A 22,348-nucleotide genomic window follows, 5' to 3' on the forward strand; every position below is an offset into this window, starting at 1 on the left:
AGTATATAGAAAGCTTACACAGGCCTAACCTGGACTTCTTACTACTCAATCTAAGAGGCCCAAACAAATTTATTTTTCTGAAACTAGGCCGAAGCCAGTCATTTGTGGTACAAATCTTAAACTTTTCCTCGGCAATTGCTTCCTCCAGCTCATTTTTTGCTAACTGCGCCTCCTTATTTTCAAATATCTCAAGACTGCCCTCCACAGAACTTCCATCTGAAACTGCCACCACTGTTGCTCTCTTTTCCTCCGTCATCAACACAATTGCTCCCTTTTCATCTTTTTGAAAATCTTGAACACTATAGTTATCCTCCATGGATCACCGTTCGTCGCTATGCATGGAGGAAGTAAGTTCAAGTTTTTTTCCCCCATATCTAGTTATAATTTCATACTGAAAAATTCATAATAGACAAAAAGTTGACTAATTGAGTACTTCTGGGTTATCATTATAGAATTATGCATACATAATTCTGAAATGAGTAATCCCTAAAACATTTTGTTTTCAAGACAATTTGTTACAAAATTATGTATGTATAATTCCAATATTTATATTTAATATATATATATATATATATATATATATATAACATTTTCTCATAATTTCACATTATATTTATTATTTTAAACGATTCAACTAATTTTTTTCTCCAGCCCAATAACTCTGAAGAAGTTTTTTAAATAGGCACCACCACAATTTACTTCTAAAAAAACATTTTATACTGCACTAAAACACAATAAATCCAAAAAAAGAAAAAAAGAAACGATTAGTCCCTTAAACAACTAATTTATTATTATTTTGGCTCTATGATTACTTGAAATTTATTACATAAGTTACTAATTTAACATGGGAGAACAAGTCCCTTGGAAGTTGTCCTACTCCTAAGTAATTAGGATAAATGAGCTTGGATTGTCTATTATTCTGCCTCTTCAGCAGACAAATCAATCTTTTATAACTAGCTATAAAAATATTTGCTTTATATTTTCCACCTTTTGTAATCATTAGACGTAAATCTGTTGGTGAATGTTTTTATTGTAAAAAATAGCATTACAGCTACAGAGTATGTTTAATAAATGGGAGTTCATTGGATTCTCTGGAGCTAATCCGTTTGGTTTATGTTACGCCATTTCCCTGAAGGTGACATCTGTGGTCCCGTTTTACTTTTCTAATATTGTTATGTTTGGTTCGTCAAGGCTCAAGATCACTTTAGGCCCACAAATTTTGCATGCATTCAAACTTGAAAAAGAGGATAATAGTGGGCGCCACGTTCATGTTAAAAATAATCCTTGTAATTTTTTTTCCTTCTGTTTTTAGATTAGTGTTAGACTTTATTTTTTAACTTTAAAGTTACTATTAAGTTAAAGTAATAATATGAATTTAAGTTTTTTTTTGGGTATTTTAGCATAAAAAGAAGAAATAAACGTCGTATATTTATTTTTTGAAAATTCCTTTTTAAGCTATCTTCATTAGAAAGATTATGTTTGTATAAGTTTTATTCTTAAAAATTCGGTTTATCTTAATTTTTTTAAAAAAGAGAAACTTTCAAACTTAATCGTTTGCACAACAAACATCAATATTTATTCAGAATACCAGACATTGAGGGTGCTTTTCAACTTATTGTCACTTGGGCCACCTTTCGAAGGTGGTAATCATATTAGTTTTATAAATAAATAAAACATAAGTTTAATTGTTTAAGTATATATTTGGTTGATAATATATTGAAATAATTTGGAGAAACATAAAAAAATTAATCAATTAATGTGTGTGTATATATATATATATATATATATATTATCATAATAAAACTCAGTGAAATTTAAATAGTTAGGAATATTATTTTAGACTAAGTATTTATTTGTACCACAGGTGCCGAATTCAGTACATGATGGCACTTGTTCCCTTTCCTTGTTTAAAGAACGTATGAAAAACAAATATATGCTTATTATACTGCGTTATGAGAAAAACATTATAGAGATGAGCTCATTGTTTAAATAATTAACATTTTTTTATAAAATTTAAATTAATTAACAATGAATATGTTTATCCTCCAAATTTTTTATTAAATCATATTTCATTTCAAATTCAATTAAAAAGTAAAACTTAATTTTAGTTATATTTTTAACGACAGAACTTTCTAATAAAATCTTAATGTGTGTAGGTGTGGTGGAACAGTATCAGTGCACCCAATAGTCAACATGTTATCATTACATTATCATGGATTTGTCGGTACTGATTGATTAAGTTGTGCATGCATTTAAAGTTTATTTATTTTTTGTTTGTTTAAATTCATAAATGTGAATAGGGTTGAAATTGAAAATGGTCTAGGTTTGAAAAAAATATATCTATATCCTATCTCATACTTACATGGTTAGCAATCGTAGACTTTTTTTTTTTTTAACCTATTGAATATTTATATATCCATATTATTACACTTGCTTCTTAATTTTTTATTACAGAGATTAAAAATATTCTTCACTAAAAAAATCTTACTTAAATTGAGAATGACTATTATGGAAAATAAAGTTAGAACAATCACATGTGAATTGATTTACATACTTAGTGGTTTATTTACATTATACTACCAAAATCAATAAATTAATAAGTTAACAATTAATTAAAAAATGTTACAACTAAATTAAAAATCATTTAGTACTCCCTAATCACCATAATACAATTTGAACACAGTTCTAATGGGACAACTAGTAACATTGAGGATAGGTTATGCAATGATAAGTAGACGGGTTCAAAATAACTGAACTGATCCAATTCATGGTATAACAAAACTGAATTGATAAAAAAAAAAAAAAGAACCATATTTTAAAAATCCGAACTGAACCATTTTTTAAATAAGTTCAATTAAAACAGGTTTATGGATGATTTATTCATTATTTTTATAGATATTTTTTTTAACTATTCTTATAAAATCCAAGCACTGTCACTACCGACAAGCTTACAATAAACTGTTTCCACAGGTACCGCTCCAAACCTGTTTTAACTTGGACAGAGAATTTGATCCGGTATGGTGTACGAATATTAACCAAACTTTTTAATTAATGGAAGAATGAATATTAAAGTATATGCGTATCTCTCATACTTATATGCACTACTATTATATTTTTTTATAATTTCTTGTCCCAATATATATATATATATATATATAAAGATTTTATTGTTATAATTTTTGAAAATATAAATTTATTAGCTCAATAATTAAATAGCAAACTTAAATATATACATTTAATTAAAATATATTTGGGTTCACAATTTTTTATATTTAATTTCTTTATTATTCATTATATTTATATATTGTTTGATTTAAATTATAATTAAAAATTAACAAATAATTTATATAAAAATATAAAAGTAAATTAAAACTAAAAAATACGGTAGTGGATTATCCACCAGTTCGTATACTCAAACCCAATAAATCCCAAAAGGGATATAGATGAAAATGAGTATTAAAATTTTGAATATATGAAACCAAAATAAGAAGAAATAAAAAAGAAAAACTAGTTTTAAAACTGATTAAAGAGTGTTTTATCAAACCAATTTGAATTTTAAAATTGATTTAAATCTGTTCGACTATTAAATCGAATTAAAATTTATTTAAAAATAAATTATATAACTAGTTTAGTTTAAAACTTGATAAAGAAAATCACCTATTTGAATTAAAATTCAAACCAATTTAATCGTTTCAGTTCAAATTGATTTGATTATTTAAAATACCCGATCCATGCAAAGGCCTAAAGACAAAGCTACATTGTTGTGACACTTCAATACTCTCGTATCATTTGGAGATACTATAATGTAGAATGATGACATTAACTTTTAACTTTTTTTTTAAGGAAACTTTTGAACTTCTAAGTTTTAACAATTAGAATGAAAAATGGAAAACAAACAATGATCAAAGAGAAAATCAATGGGCGGACAATGTAGTCACTTTATAATTAGAGAGATATTTTATGTTTGAACATGATATATGTATATAGAAAAGAGCACTGGGTCACACTTCCTTAAATACCCTCAAGTCTCGACTATTGGGCAAGTCACTCACTTTTTAAAATCTTCTATCTGCTAACCGGTTCTCTCATAGATGTGACGATATGAGACTCCTCTGTTCGAATTTCATTGTTACAACTCTCTCCACTTTTCACTCTCATTGTTGCCGCACATCTAAAATCGTTTGGTGTGTAAGATTAAAATAACCAATTTGCAACCACATTGTACATCAACTTAGCCAAGAAAACATCCAACCATATCATTACAGTAATTAAACAATTCATAATTGTTCCAATTTGCAAGCACTCTTTCAATATACTGCTACCGTGCTATTATATTTGTATCCCTCGCGGGCTCTCGGTCGGGGTCAGGAGTCAGCGGGATCATACTCGAGTCTTAAGTCTTTTCGCGTTTATGCATTTGAAATTAAGAGACTATATCTCTCTTGGGCTCTTGATTAAGGTTGGAACACTCTTGAAGGTTAGTCCACAACAAGTGTGTTAGGGTTACCAGGTTCCCTACCCAACTAACATGTATCGCTTAAGTTCCTTGTCCCCCAAGGAATGAAAGCAGTTTACGAGTCACCCTCGGAGCACACTCCTCAATAAGATACACTCCTGACAAAATCACATCAGACGGTTGCGAATTACTCTTATATATGTCTTGTTATTTAGCTTGAGAAGACAGAGAATACTTGACACTAAAATACTCGTGTGTTAGATCTCTTTTCATAAGGTTGATTAGTGTTTTTTTACACAATATTATTTATTCATGTTGTTACTAGAAAACAATGATTAAAATAAAAAAACAAAATTTTACAAAAACTAAAAGAAAAAATTCTTTTAAAAACTAAAATAAAAAGCACCATATTTCACACGGAGAAAAAGGTTATTTAAGATAAAAAAAGTCTACTAATACTATTTTGTTACTCAAAAAAAAAAAAAAAGAGTACAGTATAAGGTTCTGGCCTTCGCCCCCAATCCAGACCTGTAAATGATGTGGCCGGTTGAAAGCCTAACACCTCTTCCCTCAAAGTGAGTGTGCGTGTCTCTTTTTTCTTTTCTTTATTATTATTTTTTTTTTGTAGTAGTTCGCATTTCCCGCGAAATTCCTAAAACGCCCCTTCCAAATGTCACCCATTCAAATCTCCAATTCCACTTCTTACCACCCTCTCTTTCTCTCTGGCCACTGTCTGTTAACTTGAGCAATCACTCTGTTCCTTCGCTTCTATCGTTCATGGAGCTTCAGAGGCGCCAAGATCAGAGCCTCTCCCAGCGGAAGGGCCAGAAGCGGAAGCTCGACGAGGAGCAGCACCACGAGGACCGCCAGATCTCGCCGGCCCCTCCCACCGCCGACGAGCGCGCCGCCCTCCTCTCCGACGTCGCCGAACAGGTGAGCATCCTCGAGTCGACTTTCACGTGGAACGAAGCGGACCGATCCGCGGCCAAGCGCGCCACTCACGCGCTCGCCGATCTCGCGAAGAATGGTAAAAAATCGATGCCTCCTCCGATCTCGCCGCGTGTCGCTGCCTTCGTTTGGATTGCGGTTTCGGTGTGGTGTTTTCTTCTTCTGAGTTTCCGCGTGTATGTTGCATGTGTGTGTTTATGAAGTGGCGGTTGTGTTTGCAGAGGATGTGGTGAACTTGATTGTTGAAGGAGGCGCGATTCCGGCTTTGGTGAAGCATCTTCAGGCGCCGCCTCTCAGTGACCGTGTCCAGAATCCGTTGCCGTTCGAGCACGAGGTTGAGAAAGGGAGCGCTTTCACACTAGGACTTCTTGCCGTCAAGGTAACTTGATTTTTCTCTAACTGTTATTATTTTTTATTTTATATTTAACTGTTTATAGTTATACTTCGTAGGTCGTAGTCGTAGCTTGATTTATTTTGAAACTTTATAATTTTTTTAGATGTTCCTTAGTGCTGTGCAAGTTCTGAAGTACAAGTGAGATTATGGTTATAGTTTGAATCCAAGTATTTGTACTGTTTCGTTCGCTTATTCAGGGACGGAGGCAGAAAATTATACAGTTTTTTTTTTTTTTGGGGGGGGGGGGGGGGGGAATCACGAGAAAGGGTTAGAAGAAGTTAGAAAAACAATTATTTTCAAATATAGTTCCATAAAAAAACATGTACATGAGGAAATTTTTTCATTAAAAGTAATTAAGGTTCATAACATTTGTTAGCATCATTTATAAAAACTTAAAAGAAAAAAACAAATATTAAGTTTTTGCATGATATAAACAATCATTAGATTTTAACTGTTAATGCAATCATTAAAAGATAAAATTCTTGAAAAATACAGAAATAAGAGGTGAGAAAAAGTTACTGAGAGACGTGTATAAAAACATTTAGATAAAAAAAATTATTAGTAGGAATAAAAAACAGTATCAAGAGATTTACATCATTCACACATATGGCTTAACCAACTGAATTAGATTCCCTTGGTACTTAGATAAATTTAATATAACTCTTGGTTACAATCTATTTGATTGAAATATTGTAAAACAATATTAATGGTAATTGTTTTATTAAAAATAGTATTAATTGGGCATTGGATTTTCACCGAAGGTTGAAAAGGTTGTGATGGAATTTCAAAAAAGTTGGCATCAACACGCAGTAACTAATTGTGTTCATAAGATGATGGAATTTACTAGTTTATTGTCATTGTTATCAATTACTAACTTAGTTACTAATTTTAAAAAAAAATTCAGGGGGGCCAAGGCCCCCCCACCTATACACATACCTCTGTCCTTGCGCTTATTGAGTGTTGATTACTTAATTATGCATTTAAAATTGAATTTTTATTCCATTTTTTTTGTTAAATGGCACGAGTGATTTAATAATAATAATAAAGGGAGGTTTAGTATTCAGCTTGCTATATACTGTGTTATGTGTATTATATGGAATTTTGGGCATGATAATCATCTTGATTGAATGGAGTTTTTTCTGAGTCTTCAGTCATGTATGTATTTCAAGCTGAAGAATGGAAATGTTGGTGGTTTGTACCATCATCCAGTTTCAGTTCTGTTCTGTTCTGTGCTGTTTCTTCATGCTAGCCCATTCCAGAGACGGGGTTCAATTAAAACAAAGAGGAGAGAAGAACCAAGGATGTGAGGCAATTAGACAAATGGTTTTAAAATTGATTGAAAATATAACAATATTGTTATTGGAAATAATTCATATGGTTTGTCCTCGTGAATCAGTTCCATAAGCCACATTAAATCAAGCATCTGCCAGTTGCTAGGAATTATAAGAGATTATTAGTTTGTCTGAATGGAATTTGTTTGAGTCAAAGCTGGATGAGGCATCTATCCTTTGGTCTTAATGAAGATCCACCATTGGAAGCTTGTCATCTCTATTAGGTCCCTAATTTTTGTTTGGAACTGTGGGGAGTGTGAGATACAATTGATTTCTGATTTCTGAACGGCAATTTATGTATCATGTTGTGTCAATTACAAGACTTAGTCTTGGTTGTGGGCTGTGAATAGTAGCATTGCCCATCTCATTTTTAACTGTGGGGAGTCCCAACATGTGCAATGACTAGGACCAATGACCGAGCCATGTTTGACTGGAGTTTGTATTGTGTGTGTGTGTGTGTGTATGACATGACATATAGTTTCATATGATTGCCATGTAACTTTTAGATATAGTTATACTTTTCTTCCTTTTTTTCCCTAAAATTTCTTTCTGTCAAAGAAACATAAAATTGCTAAACTACTATTCTATTTTAAATGCTTTCTACAGCCAGAACATCAGCAGTTCATTGTTGACAGTGGTGCCTTAACACATCTTGTTGATCTTTTGAAGAGGCACAGGAATGGCTTAACTTCTCGTGCTATTAATAGTCTCATTCGTAGGGCCGCAGATGCTATTACTAATCTTGCTCATGAGAACAGCAGCATTAAAACCCGTGTCAGGTTTTGCTTCTTCAAGGGATACCATATGTTAAAATTTACTTTGGATTTTGTTCTTAATATTAACTAAACTTAATCTGTAGGATGGAGGGTGGAATTCCACCACTTGTTCATTTGCTTGATTTTGCTGATGCAAAGGTGCAACGAGCAGCTGCTGGTGCTCTGCGAACCCTGGCTTTTAAAAATGATGAAAATAAAAATCAGGTAAGTGGTCATTGCTGAAAGTTGGGGTTTGAATATGTTTCAAGTAAGTCACACAACATAATGATTTTCCAGATTGTTGAATGCAATGCTCTTCCAACTTTGATTCTAATGCTACGTTCTGAAGATGCTGGTGTTCATTATGAAGCGGTATGGGTAATGAAACTTTGATTAAAAATGCAAGATTTTTCAATAGTATTGAGCTCTTTCTTTCCACATCTATTATATGGCACGTACAATGAATTGGATTTTATATCAGGTCGGTGTGATTGGTAATTTAGTCCACTCTTCCCCTAATATAAAGAAAGAAGTTCTTCTCGCTGGAGCTTTACAACCGGTTATTGGATTACTTAGGTATATTCTCAGTTCTGGACCCTGATAAACTGCAATGCCCCTTCCGTCCCCACCCTGAATTTGTTTTGCTATTATAATTATAATATGCCCATTTTTGTTTCTGGCAATAATATGCTGAGATATATTCCAAGAAAGGTATCTTTCAATTAATGTATTATGATGTTTCATTTAACAGTTCCTGCTGCTCTGAAAGCCAGAGAGAAGCAGCATTGTTACTTGGACAATTTGCAGCAACTGATTCAGACTGCAAGGTAAGCATAAGCTTCAGGATGGAAAGGACAACAATAGAACTTTAATTGGGAGCTATTGTTTAATAACTTCAGTTTTCAAGTTCGGTCTGCTTGGTTTTATCATATTTTGTTTTTGATTTGAACTGAAGGGGGAAAGAAAGAGAGTAGGGGTGATAGGGAAGAGACCCTTACTCCACTTTTATGCTTGTTTACCCGTGAAGTGAAGAGGGGTAGAAAGGAAACAATCCATAACCGAACTTTCGTTGGGGGCAATTGTTTAATAACATCTCCATTTCCAAGTTTGATTGTTCTATATTTTTTATTTCTTGTTAAATAAAGATTCCAATGGTTAGAGTACTGGAAAATATAGTTGCTACTCTTGTGATGATGCATCATATATTATATTATGTGTCCCTTAGTTTTTACTGTTTGTTACACTTGGTCTTTTTAGGTTCACATTGTACAGAGAGGTGCTGTCCAACCTTTGATAGAGATGCTTCAGTCTCCTGATGTACAGCTCAGGGAAATGTCTGCTTTTGCATTGGGGAGATTGGCCCAGGTAATTTTTTTTCCTTGTTTATAATTCACTTGCATTAGTTGGGAATTTAAAGTTGCCATTATATCCTTGGAAATAACTTTGTATTTTCTTCTCTGTATAATAGTTTTTGGGATCTGTAACACATTCAATGCATATCCATCTTTGCATTTTCAGGACCCACATAACCAGGCTGGTATTGCACACAATGGTGGCTTAGTGCCGCTGCTCAAGCTTCTTGACTCAAAAAATGGCTCTTTGCAACATAATGCTGCTTTTGCTCTTTATGGCCTTGCAGATAATGAGGTATGATATAACTCAGAATTCAAATGAAATGAAGATCTGTCTTAATTGCTTAAAAATTTGTTACGTTGAGACTTAATTAACTATTCTCTGTTTTTGGGCCATTTATTTTATTTTGACCCTTAGGATAATGCGTCTGATTTCATAAGGGTAGGTGGAGTTCAGAGACTGCAGGATGGAGAATTTATTGTTCAAGTAAGTTTTTTCTTTAATACCCACTTTAGTTTTTATTTCAGGGTTTCTGCTTTTACCCTTGGATGCCTAAATTTAAGAAAATTAAAATACTTAATGATTGCATCTGAACATTTGTAATTTAAAGAACTGGAGGAAAATAGATTCATCTTTGACCTATATTGACCCTTATGGAATTGCTTTTTATTGCAGGCAACTAAAGATTGTGTTGCCAAAACATTGAAAAGATTAGAGGAGAAGATTCATGGCCGTGTAAGATGTTATATTCAAATTACTTCTGCATTTTGTTCTTAATAACATGGAAAATGACGCGTGTGCTACTGGCTACTCTATTTTTTTTAGTGTTTAAGTCCGTGTTCAAATTTATAATCTGATATTTTTCTTTTCTGTAGGTGCTGAACCATTTGTTATATCTCATGCGAGTTTCAGAAAAGGGTTGTCAAAGACGAGTTGCTTTGGCTCTTGCACATCTTTGCTCTTCAGATGATCAGAGAATAATTTTTATTGATCACTATGGTATGGATCTTCTTGCTGAAATGTTTGTCATGGGCTTGGTTCATGTTGTTTTGTTTTACAAACTCCTTTTTATGCTTGTTCTATTTTGAAGCTGAGCATTTGTCCATGCAGGTCTTGAGTTGCTTATTGGGCTTCTTGGCTCATCTAGCTCTAAGCAGCAACTTGATGGTGCTGTGGCTTTATGCAAGTTGGCGGATAAAGCCTCGACCTTGTCTCCTGTGGATGCTGCTCCTCCTTCTCCAACACCACAGGTTATAAATATATATATGGTCCATTTAAATAATGAGCATCTAATGATCTAACAATCAGCAGTCATTATGATTTATGATCAATGCTTGCTGTTTTACATGCTTGCCACTTGCATAAGAATCCTGATGCCGAGCTCCCTCTTCACTCTGCCTTTGTCCCTTGGCTAAATAATTTCCGAATTAGGATTTTCTAAAAGCTGGTATATTTATGACCGTAGACTATTCTTCTTGCAGGTCTATTTAGGAGAGCAGTACGTAAACAATGCTACGTTGTCTGACGTTACATTTTTGGTTGAAGGTTGATGCTTTTTGTCCACATTGTTTCATTCATTAAACTGTTCCTTGAAAACTACCTTCCCTGAAATGTGGTGTTGTAGCTTCAGTTGGCATGTGAAGTTAACTGGGTGATCTTTGTTCTTCATTGCAGGCAAACGATTTTATGCTCATAGAATTTGTCTTCTTGCATCATCAGATGCATTTCGTGCAATGTTTGATGGTGGTTACAGGGTGAGTTTATATTGAGCTTCACCAATAAATCATCTTTCTCCTTCCTCCCCACCTCTAAAGTCCCTCCAATGAATACACAGGCCACAAGAAGCAATTTTTTTAATTCCATTACATTATTAGGGGAAAAAAAAGTATGTTGGCCATAAAAAGAACTCCTTTATTGACTCCACTTGATTTCATGAGGTATATTATTTATCACCTATGATTTTGGCTGTTGATTTGAATGGTGAATTTAAATATTAAGTACGTAACTGTTAAAACTTGCATTTTAATTTGAAGCAGAAAGTGATAGTTAATATGAGTGGCGTAAAAATGTGTTTTATTGCATGGCAGGAGAAGGAGGCAAGGGACATAGAGATTCCAAATATTAGATGGGAGGTTTTTGAGTTGATGATGAGGTCTTGTAAATTCTGCAGTCTTGCATTTTGTTAAAGTTGTTCTGTGAATGCTTCTAATAATTTCTGGACAACTTATATCTTGTTGTTTATTTGATCTTTATCCAGATTTGTATATTGTGGATCAGTTGATGTCACTCTGGATATTGCTCAAGATCTTCTTCGAGCAGCCGATCAATATCTTTTGGAAGGACTTAAGAGACTCTGTGAGTACACAATTGCACAGGTGAGCTAGGAAAATTGGTTTTATAGATGTATATATGGATGTATCCCTGTACTAAATATTAGACTTGAAAGTGGGCTCCTCATTACCCCAGGTTTTTTGTCACAGGATATATCGCTAGAGAATGTGTCAAGTATGTATGAACTTACAGAAGCCTTCAACGCAATATCATTGAGGCATGCATGCATCCTTTTTATCTTGGAGCAATTTGATAAATTGAGTTCAAGGCCAGGGTATTAATCTGAATCCCTCAGTACTGTGTTTAATTCTTGTGGGTATTTTTTTACCTCTACAATGTCTTAATAGCGGATTATAATGAACTTGGTCATGGGTTTAGCAGTGCATTGCATGTTGTTTGGTGAAGCATGTTGTTGACTTAATTTCTTAAAATAAATTTGGATCTTGAGACTTTTTTTTTGCTCAGCAAAAATAGGTGATATATTATAAATAAGTACCAGAGGTACTAAAATACATAAAAGGATGGGTATACAGCAGGTTCAGAGCGCTATACAAGGAATACTAAGAACCTGATTGAACCCATAGTAGGAAATAAAATACCCTGCATGAGCTATTGGAATTACTACATCTGTCGTCACTCCCTAATTATAGAAAAATGCTTTGAGTTGGGAGGACCAGTGACTAAAGTGCACTATGAAACCCTTCTCCATTGCCTTAAGCCAAGACCATAGTAGGAATAGTGCATCGTTCATCACTTTGCTTCCGTTGAAGGATTTGTTTTCAAAAACTACCCCATTTCGATGCTTCCAAATGGTCCATGTTAGCGCTACCCACCAGCACTTCCATCTTTTAGCTTTAATTCCAGCAACACATCCATTATCATGTTGCAGAAAGTGGTGTTTGGGATTTTGTGGGAATACACCCAATGAGTTCACCCATGCCAGAGATTCCCACCATAGAGGTAGGGTTTTTTTGCAATGGAAGAATAAATGTGCTGCATCCTCCTCCGGGCTGTTACATAGTGGGCACCGTGAGTCATTTATCTCCACCTGTCTGCTCCTCAGGTTGGTCCTAGTTGGCAAGCGGTCTCTAATGAGCCTCCATGTGAACACTGCTGCTTTAAGTGGGATCTTGAGCTTCCATAGCTCCACAAAGGTCTGATCTTCAGCAGCCCCCGTTGAGTAGTTCCCACTCGGGTCAGCCTTCCATACCCATAAGTCTGCTCTGTGTTGATGAACTGTTATTTGTGCTAGCTCCTCTAAAAATTCAGCAGCCATACCAATTTCGTTTTCAAAAAGAGACCTCCTCCAGCTCAATTCCCATTCCCACCCTGCATCCTTTTGACTCCCCACACAGCTGATGAGTTGATGTTTCTGATTGGAGATCTGGTATAGTCTGGGATATTTTACCATTAATGGTCTGCCATCACTTGCCCAAGTATCCTCCCAAAGTCTGAATTTATCTCCGCATCCCACCTTCCATTGTATCTGGTTCTTAATTACATCTGCGTTCTGCTGTTGATTGATCTGCATAAGATCCTTCCACTAGAGGGAGAGATATCTGCTCCTTCTTGCATCATCAAGGGATCTCCAGCCACCATACTTGGAAGTGAGTATTCTGGTCCACATGTCCCCCTGTTTCTGAAACAGTTCCCACCTCCACTTTCCTAGCAACGTCGTGTTAAATACCCGAAGATCTTTTATGCCAAGACCACCTCTGTCTTTTGGGAGACACACGGTTTCCCAATTGACCCAAGCAATCTTTCTGTGTTCCAAGCCTCCACCCCATAGGAATCTACACTGTATGTTGATCAGCTTTTCAACAACTTTGTCCGGTATCTGGCTCCTTATTCTTCCCCACTAGAAAGTGGATCTTGAGACTTGATTAATGATTACTTTCACTAGTGCAAATAAAAAAAATATGCAACCTATTGTATCCAAATATGAATAAGGACTAGTTTTTGGGTATCATAAATTTATCATGCATGCTGATTTGTGGTAGATGAGGTTTTCTATAGGTGGGCATTTGCTGTTTATTTTCTTTTTTGCGAAGTTGTTATCTTCTTCTGCTTGGTTTTGAAAAAAACGATGCCGACCTTTGGTTTGAAATAAACTGGAATAGTTCAGTTTTAGGAGGTTTCTTAAGTGCAGTTTCTGGAGGTTGCCGTCATACTTAAAATATGGATATGATGATAGAAATTCACACTTGTCAACGCATTTTTTTGTGTCTAATTCTTCACCTTATATTTTTTTCGGCACCAATTGGTTGCAGGCACTCTCTTCTGATTCAGCGCATAACACCAGAGATCCGTAATTACTTCGTTAAAGCTCTTACAAAGGCCAACTCTCAAAACGACCGACTCTAGTATGCACCCATTTTATTCTTGACCTCTAACCGATTGTGTTGTACAAAATGTAGATGTTGTTCCTTTTTTTGTACCAGGTAGCAATCTCCTGTATGGTATACAGTTTGGCTAAAAGAAATATCTAACGCCGGAGTCATGCTTCTTCTTCTTTTTAAATGAGGTGTAAGCCCCTTTCTGTCTGTAACGTCATTATCATAGATATAGCAAATATGACCTTCACGAACATTGTTTTTTTCTCATGCAATGTGACTGCTATATGATTTAACAGTTCTTCTCTCAGATGCCTACGTTCAGGGAATTACCATTGTTGACTTTATGATTATAGGTGTAAATATTGTTTCCCTTATGTATATATGAACAAAAAGTTTTCTGCAAGGAAGTTGTGCCGCTGGGTTTACTTCTGCCAGACCATTAAATCCTGTCTTCTGACATGGAATGTGTTGTAAACTATTGTTGCAAATCCTTCATTCAAATACTCGAAGGCATGCTGCTGACGTGGCCCAAAAATTTACCATTATGCATCCAGTCCTGCAACTACAAATATCGTTCTTGATTTATGATTTAGAAATGGTCTATCAAAAACAGTAATTATATTTGATTGGTTGTTACTTGATAGCATGGATTTAAAAAAAATTAATTTTTAAAGAAAAAACTTATTTTGAAATCATTTTCAAAACTTAATTTTTTTTAAATTATGGAATTATTGGTATGAAATATTCATGAATTTGTCTATGACTTATTGTTGGAAAATTTGACTAGTTATTGTTGGTAAAGTCTTCTTTTCCAGTGTTTTTTCTATAATTATCAAAAACTGTAGACCTGAAAACTACTGGGCCTATTTGGCTTTTTTTTTATATAGATTTTTTAATTTTTCTTATTTTTTTATTAAATATATAAACTGAGCCAATTAGGTCCAGCTTGACGGACTAACAAATATTAGGCAGTTGCTTCCTGCACCTCCAATGTTATTTCCTGGACCTCTTTTAAGCTTCCAAGAACACCTAATTCGAAATGTAATTACATTTTGGAACAGGTGTAGGAAATGATTTTCCAAATATTAAACCTTATATGAAAATCGGGCAGGCTCAACCCGATTTATTTTTGACACTTCGGCTCACTGAATTAGATCAGACGACCTTGACAATTATAATTTTCCCATGAAATTAAAATTTTATTTAAGATTTTTTATACAAAATGATTATCAAATAAAATAAAATGATTTTGTATTAAAGGATAAATAATTAAATTTGTCTTTGAAAGTATGATGCTTGTAAATTAATTCGTAGAAGATGAAGAATATAAATTTAGTTATTGAATGTGTAAAAAGTATAATAAATTAGCTTTGCATGTAATTTAATGTCAATTTGATTCATAAATTTTACAACTTAAAGTTAAATCAAATATTCAAAAATACAATTTATTATCGAATTGGTCATTAAATATTCTTTAATGATGAAATTGTCTCAAATTTAATAAACAAATTAATTTGTCATACTTTATGTACATTTAAGAACTGAAATTATACTTTTCATGTTTTAGGATCAATTTGTCATCGCATCATAATATTTTTAGCCATGAAATTTGTAGAAGTAATTTTTAATATATTATTAATTATTTAGTTTGAAATTTAATAAATACATGTCAATAAATATTTAAATATACTTTTATGTACATACATATTTAAGAAAATTGTTATTATTGGGAGTATTATCTTAGATAGAACCCCCTTACTTTAGTGATGTTTTATATGTTCGTTTTTTACTTTCTCTTTTAAAATTTGATTTAGTTTATTTTTTATTTATTTTATTTGCACACTTGATTTGGGATGACAAAGATTGAATGAAATTGTTTAATCACGATAGAATTAAGTGCTTTGTTAATTAAATATATTTATACCATGTTTTTTTTTATATTTTACACTTATAATTAATTGCATAGATTTAACATTTTGAATATATCACAACTAATAAATAAAATATTCTTTTTATCATTTTGATCATATGATTATTGATTATTGTAATTATAAAAATTATTCCTGAAAAATTAATCAATTAATTAAGATATTATATAAAATAAAAATTCATATAAAAATTAATGATTTAATTAAACCAAATATATACTCATGGTAATTTTTTTAATTGTTTATATAATTCTGTCAAAATTTCTATAGATAATTTTTTGATGAAAAGAAATTAAAACTAAAAAATGAAAAAGGAGGAAAATCACAAGAAGAATGATAAAAAAATTGTTTGATTTAATTAACCTAAAAATGGTAATATGTCTTTTATTAAATAAATCTTGAAAGTAAATATATTTAATAAATCAATTAATTACGACTTCAATTAATTGTCTTTTTTTTAAATATTAAAATAAGTTGTGATGAATTTAAAGCTTTTTAAATTATAAATAAATATATAGTATATAATATATAGTAAATATTTAGAATAAATTAATGTTGATTTAAATTATTTTATCCCACAATTAATTAAAATCGTAGACGTGTATGTTTCATAATAATAAAATATACCTGCATAAATTAATTTAAATTTTACTATGTAAATTTCACGGGTGTGAATCAATCAAAATTGTCCTAAATTACTATATTTTAAAATATTCTTTTAATTGGACATTTTCATACTTTTACTTTATTCTTAAAAATAATATACCATATCAATTTATACAATTCTTATATCAATTTGAAAAATAGAATGAATATAAAATTTAAATATTACAATTTAATAATTTTTATGTGCTATAATTGATTTAAGATTCTATTGGAAATAAAATAAAATAAACTATTATTCAATTTGTATTAATTGAATTATCCAAAAGAAATAAATATGAAATATCATGTCACATCCTCACATATCACATAGAATAAGATCTTTTTTTTATATATACTAAAATTTGAAATAATAAAAAAGGATAAATACAGTTAATAAAAACTAATAATATAAAAATAGTAGAAAGTTAATGTAAATTAGAAAAAAAAATTAAAAGTGATTTAAGGATGAAATTATCCAATGAAATATAGTCACCGTATGAGAGTATTCCTTTATTATTACTAGTGCAAAAAAGACACTCTATGCTTAGACTTGGAAGTTAGATATAATTGTGAGAATGTGAGACGTACTATCCATACAAATCTACCTAATGACAGCCTGTGCATAGATAGGTAAAGGTATATTCTTAAAATAAAAGGTAAAGACATATATAAAAAAATTGAATAAGATTTATTTTAATCTTATTTCACAAAATGTCATGTAAGATAGTTTAAAATATAAATAAATGTTGATTAGTAATATTATCTTTAAAACACCTTTTACCTAATTTTGATTTTTTTTTTCTATAATAACACTTTGATTCTTTGCGATACCAATGATATTTAAAATATAAAATAGTATGTTCACTGTATTAAAAAAGAAAAAGTATTAAAACAGTACTTTGTCAAGTCAAAGACGCAACAAAGCAGTAGGAACGAGGAGCTGCTGGCTATAAAACGTAAGTGTTCCGATCCAGAGCAATTGCAAGCGATACGAAAAATAAATTTCAGTTTTTTCTCATAATGGGTTCCACCAATGCCAATAATGAAACGGTCGCAGAGATTCCGGAGTGGATCCGCGTCTTCAAAGATGGCACCGTGGAACGCCCACTTGATTTTCCGATCGTGCCACCCACTCTCAACACTGGACTCTCATCCAAAGACATCACCATCTCACACCACCCTCCAAAACCAATTTCTGCACGCATTTACCTTCCAAACATCACCAATTCCCAGACTAAGAAACTTCCCATCTACGTCTACTTTCACGGTGGTGGCTTCTTCTTTGAATCCGCTTTCTCCAAACTTTTCAATGACCATTTTCTCAAGTTGGTCCCTCAAGCCAACATTATAGTGGTTTCCGTTGAGTACAGACTCGCTCCAGAACACCCTCTCCCTGCAGCTTACGATGATTGTTGGGACGCTCTCAAATGGGTCGCATCCCATTCTACTAAAGACACCACCCCCAACAACACTGAATCTTGGTTGACTGAGCACGGTGACTTCAACAGAGTGTTCATAGGAGGAGACAGTGCTGGTGCCAATATTGTTCACAACATTCTCTCCTTTCGTGTTGGGCCTGAGCCCTTGCCTGGGGATGTTCAAATATTGGGCTCTATTTTGGCCCATCCTTATTTCTACGGCTCAGAGCCTGTTGGGTCTGAGCCTGTTACTGGGCTGGAACAGAATTTCTTCAATCTGGTTTGGAAATTGGTGTATCCTTCAGCACCCGGTGGGATTGACAACCCTTTCATTAACCCTTTGGGTGCTGGGGCACCTAGCTTGGCTGAACTTGCTTGTTCTAGAATGCTGGTGTGTGTTGCTGAGAAGGATGGCTTAAGGGACAGAGGGGTTTGGTACTATGAGGCTGTCAAGAAAAGTGGGTGGAAAGGGGAAATACAACTCTTTGAAGAGAAGGATGAGGATCATGTTTATCATTTGCTCAAACCTGCACTCAATCAAGATTCTCATAAGGCTGATGCATTGATCAAGCTCATGGCTTCTTTTCTCGTCAATTAGATTGACTTTTCCTAGCCCTGGAATGGAACGGTTTTTAACAATAAGCTCTGTTGTTTTGCTTTTAATAATGTGGAGGGATAAAATTTGGTTCTAGTTTTTTTATTTTCTTTGTCAAATGTTTGTGGTTTAACTAAATGTGATGCTTTTAGGATCGCAGACAATGTTCTTGCAGGTCTATTTAGGAGAGCAATATGTGGTAAACAACGATGCTATAGTTTAATGTGTCGGTGACGTTATTTGGTCCACATTGCTTCATTCTTAATTAAAATGTTGCTTGAGTCCTCATAAATATATAATGCCAAATCTCATGGGCCAAAGTATCTCAGACAATGAATAATTTCCTGTCCTTAGTTCCCCACCCTACGGTCATAATCAAGAGGTTGGCCTCCCACAATCAATGATATTACAGATTTCCTGATTATGAAAGAAGGCTTAATTTGTTTTTCAAATAATCAATCTTCTTCAGTTATAACTATAACATCCGCAACCTTCTTTGAAACATCCTCTAAAGAAAGACTTTGAAAATGATTGCCCATGTTCATTGAATATCCGCAACCATGGCTCAGTGTCATGGGTTTACTGGTGCTTTTGGTGGAATGTGATGTTTGTGGAAAGATTGGAAAGTTGCAATATTTAATTCCTTTGTATTATTATCAAAAGAATTAAAATACTGATGTATTAGGCTAACTTTTTTTTTTCTTCTTTCCCATTTTTGAAGTAGGAGGAGAAGGTTTCTCTCTTTTTCCTTTTTGTTTGGTTACTTAAAATTAAATATTTTTATAACATGCAAAATTAAAAAATAAATGATTTTATGTTAAAAACAATTGAGTGAAGAGTTTGATTTTTTACACTAAAGTTATTATTTTTAACTGATATACAATTTTTTTATATTTTATCTTTCAAAAATTAAAACATTTTTTTCTATTTATATTTTCTAACTAAATAACATCATTTTTTTTCCCTTTTCTATTTCACTTATCCACTGATACCACGAGATGTGTCCTTTCCACCAAGGCATGTTTGGTTGACCGTGCATTTTTCCTTTGCAAAAATCTATTGTCTTCCCTTTATTATTTTTCACTCTTATCTCACTCCAACAACTACGATTCAGCATATCATATAAGTTATAATACTCAAACTAAAGCAGCTGCTAATGAGTACTTTGCCATTCCTGTCCAAACGCAACCTAACTTTGAAACTCTGTAAACGATGACATGGTGCTCCCCAAATTTATCACAGTTTGGCAGCGGAAAATGTCTCAAAATGGCAACTTCGACCCTACCTCATGTTGAAATGGAAAGCAAGGGTGATGAACGTTGATTCCAAGTAGTATTAGGGATGAAGTAGAAACCAAGAAAATAAAAAAGGTATGAAACAAAGTGTTTTTATTTTATATAAAAGAATCAAAATGAAATAAAAGTATCAAGTGTAGGAACTCAACTTTTAATTTAAACACGGAGAAATGTTTTCTCTATTTCATCCAATAAGGTGAAATCTATATATAATATCGACAACCTTTTGTTTTAAAGTTTTAATCAAATTATGCAATGATTTCAAGCATTCTATCAGATTTATCAGATTTTTTTAATGAGATTTTTATGATAATTTAAATTTTAATGAATTTATATAATAGGAATTTAAACGATTTAAAAAGATTTTATAGATTTATAAAATTTAAAAAGATTCTGTAAAATTTTAAAAACACATTTAAAATTATAAAAGCTACTGAAAAAAAATTATGAGATTTGGATAAAAAAAATAAAACCAATATAATTTTTTTAAAATCTTTTAACAACTAACTTGATTATAACTTTATGTTCACCAATATTAACTCTTATTGCAATAATATTTTTTCATTCTCACTTTTAAATTTGAACAATAGATTTAAAATTATATGTTAGTTTTTTTATTTTTTTTAATTAGTACAATTATTTATAATAAATTCAATGTCATGTTTAAATGGGATAGAAGAAAGTGGTGATGGTGAAAAATTTATAGGACACAGATTGAGTTATGTAGATGACAAAATTAAGGATGATAATCATGAAAACATTTCATCAAGAAGGTGATAATCATAATTAGTATAAGAAAAATATGATTAGTCTTAACGCATAAGACAAACATTAATTTAACAAATAAATTAAAAAGTGTAGAAGAAATGAGTATATTTAACATTTTTTATTTCAAAACAATAGAAGAAACATATATGACACACACATCTTAAAAAATTAAAGAAAGAAGATGGTATATATGATGAGATAAAATAAAATTTGGTAACTAATAGAAAAAGAAAGAAAGAAAGTCTAACAAAATATCAAGGATTTTGATGAGATTGTTTGATTGATGTTTTATACTTAAAAATTTGATAAAATCCATTGAAATTCTTCTCAAAAAACAATTAATCGAAATTTGTATATTTTTTAATACCAAAAGATTTTTTATAAATTATAAAAAATCTTAATTGAATACCACCATATTTTGTTACCTTCTTTAAAAGTCATAATTAAATACCACAAAATTTATTTATACTATTTAAAAATCCTAATTAAACACCACAAGATTTTTTATAAAAAAATCTTTTAAAATCCTTTAAAATCCTAATCCAATACATTTTCTAATTCTTTTAATCAACAATAACAATAATATAGTTTTTAATGTATATTATATACGTGTCTGTTAGATATAACATGTAATTAATTATCATATATATATATATATATATTACATTATTATATATTTTAATTTTTTATTTTAAAATAACTTTTATCAATTCTTGTAAACATTAAAAGATAGTAACTTTGTTTAAATACTAAAATATATTGCATTCATTAAATTTAAGAAATATATTATATTTAAAAAATTCATATTTAATTTATGACTTAAATATTATTTTTTCCTATAATATAATGTTTTTTACATTTTCTTCCTTGTAATTTTTTTCCATTTTAATCGTGTTTATTTTATTTTTCATCCTTAAATCACTTTAGATAGGATTTTAGTGTTTTCTCTCTTTCTTTGGTCAATAGATTTAGTTTCCTTCTCTTTGGGTCAATACCTACTCCCATTTTCCATGGAGGTCTGATTCCAGATTTTCATTTTTTGTGCATCGACCTTTCTGCAATAAGCTTAAGGCCTTAAAGTGAAGAAAACTGAAAATTACATTGGACACCTTTTACAGTGAATGTTCTCCAATGAAGAAGAATTTTTTCTCATGTGCAATCCGTTTGGCATCCTCCTTGGTTCTTTGTTGCATCATTCTATTTATTTCTGTGATTCAGAACAAGCTATAGAAGACGGTTTTAAAGATCCTTATTATAATAGATGGCAAAATAAAGAAGAAAGAAAAGTAGATGCAGTGCAACAACAAATATCTATAGGCGATGCTTGCTCTCAAACTTTATATCCATAATCAGCTATTAAAACAATTTATTTTTCGTAATTAATTTAAACATACACTAATCTGTAGATCTATTTCTTAATGTAGTGAAATGTCAAAGGTTGGGTGCCGCCATGTGAAGTAAAGATGTGAAGCCGTCTTCACTTTGGGGACTTCGATTGAGTAGGAAATACATTAGAATGCATCTACACTCACCTACCCTCAACTTTCCCGTTGGATACGCTTAAGAAAAATATTTAATTAAGACACTTATAGATATTAAGTTCAAAACCTATCCTCAATCTTTTGATGTTTACTTATATAATATTTATTTTTTACAAGTCAACCCAATTCTAGAGGTCAGCTAATTCAGTTCTAAGACCCTAATTTGGGGGGTAGGTAGTGTGGCACGACGAGGAAGGAATCACCCAAGTTTCGTCCTTGACCATATGTGAAGTCATCGCTCATCAGCTGCTCCT

General features: G+C 32.0%; 2 protein-coding genes across 7 annotated transcripts; both read left to right on the plus strand.

Moving 5' to 3' along the window:
* The first annotated feature begins 4,991 nt into the window (after nucleotides 1-4,991).
* LOC100784348 (ARM REPEAT PROTEIN INTERACTING WITH ABF2) lies at nucleotides 4,992-14,307 on the plus strand. Of its 6 annotated transcripts, none has more exons than XR_001383303.3 (21): nucleotides 4,992-5,483; nucleotides 5,626-5,783; nucleotides 7,736-7,908; nucleotides 7,989-8,109; nucleotides 8,182-8,256; nucleotides 8,366-8,460; nucleotides 8,636-8,711; nucleotides 9,142-9,249; nucleotides 9,403-9,531; nucleotides 9,655-9,723; nucleotides 9,913-9,972; nucleotides 10,113-10,236; nucleotides 10,348-10,487; nucleotides 10,719-10,782; nucleotides 10,912-10,991; nucleotides 11,325-11,389; nucleotides 11,495-11,612; nucleotides 11,718-11,842; nucleotides 13,839-13,931; nucleotides 14,010-14,092; nucleotides 14,201-14,307. XR_001383303.3 is itself a non-coding variant. In XM_006589536.4 (20 exons), coding segments are annotated over exons 1-20 (2,124 nt in total). In that variant the 5' UTR covers nucleotides 4,992-5,233; the 3' UTR covers nucleotides 14,011-14,307. The 6 variants fall into 6 exon arrangements, 2 of the variants coding, with proteins under 2 accessions (XP_006589599.1, XP_003536542.1); XR_005886742.1 differs by having other exon boundaries at nucleotides 14,258-14,307; XR_416548.4 differs by having other exon boundaries at nucleotides 13,839-14,092.
* Nucleotides 14,308-17,382: 3,075 nt separating this feature from the next.
* Nucleotides 17,383-18,807, plus strand: LOC111043202 (alpha/beta-hydrolases superfamily protein). Its single transcript, NM_001354659.1, has one exon. The coding sequence runs from the start codon at nucleotides 17,498-17,500 to the stop codon at nucleotides 18,491-18,493; it is 996 nt and encodes a 331-aa protein (NP_001341588.1). The 5' UTR covers nucleotides 17,383-17,497; the 3' UTR covers nucleotides 18,494-18,807.
* Nucleotides 18,808-22,348: the final 3,541 nt, after the last annotated feature.

This window comes from Glycine max, chromosome 10 (assembly GCF_000004515.6).
Source record: "Glycine max cultivar Williams 82 chromosome 10, Glycine_max_v4.0, whole genome shotgun sequence".
NCBI classification, from domain to species: domain Eukaryota; kingdom Viridiplantae; phylum Streptophyta; class Magnoliopsida; order Fabales; family Fabaceae; genus Glycine; species Glycine max.

Bases quoted from the DNA above. Each gene is read 5' to 3' on its own strand.
- LOC100784348 (XM_003536494.5), top strand. From the start codon at position 5,234: ATGGAGCTTCAGAGGCGCCAAGATCAGAGCCTCTCCCAGCGGAAGGGC. The intron at 9,973-10,112 runs GTAAGATGTTAT...TCTTTTCTGTAG, and splicing joins AGGAGAAGATTCATGGCCGT to GTGCTGAACCATTTGTTATA. The intron at 10,783-10,911 runs GTTGATGCTTTT...TCTTCATTGCAG, and splicing joins CGTTACATTTTTGGTTGAAG to GCAAACGATTTTATGCTCAT.
- LOC111043202 (NM_001354659.1), top strand. From the start codon at position 17,498: ATGGGTTCCACCAATGCCAATAATGAAACGGTCGCAGAGATTCCGGAG.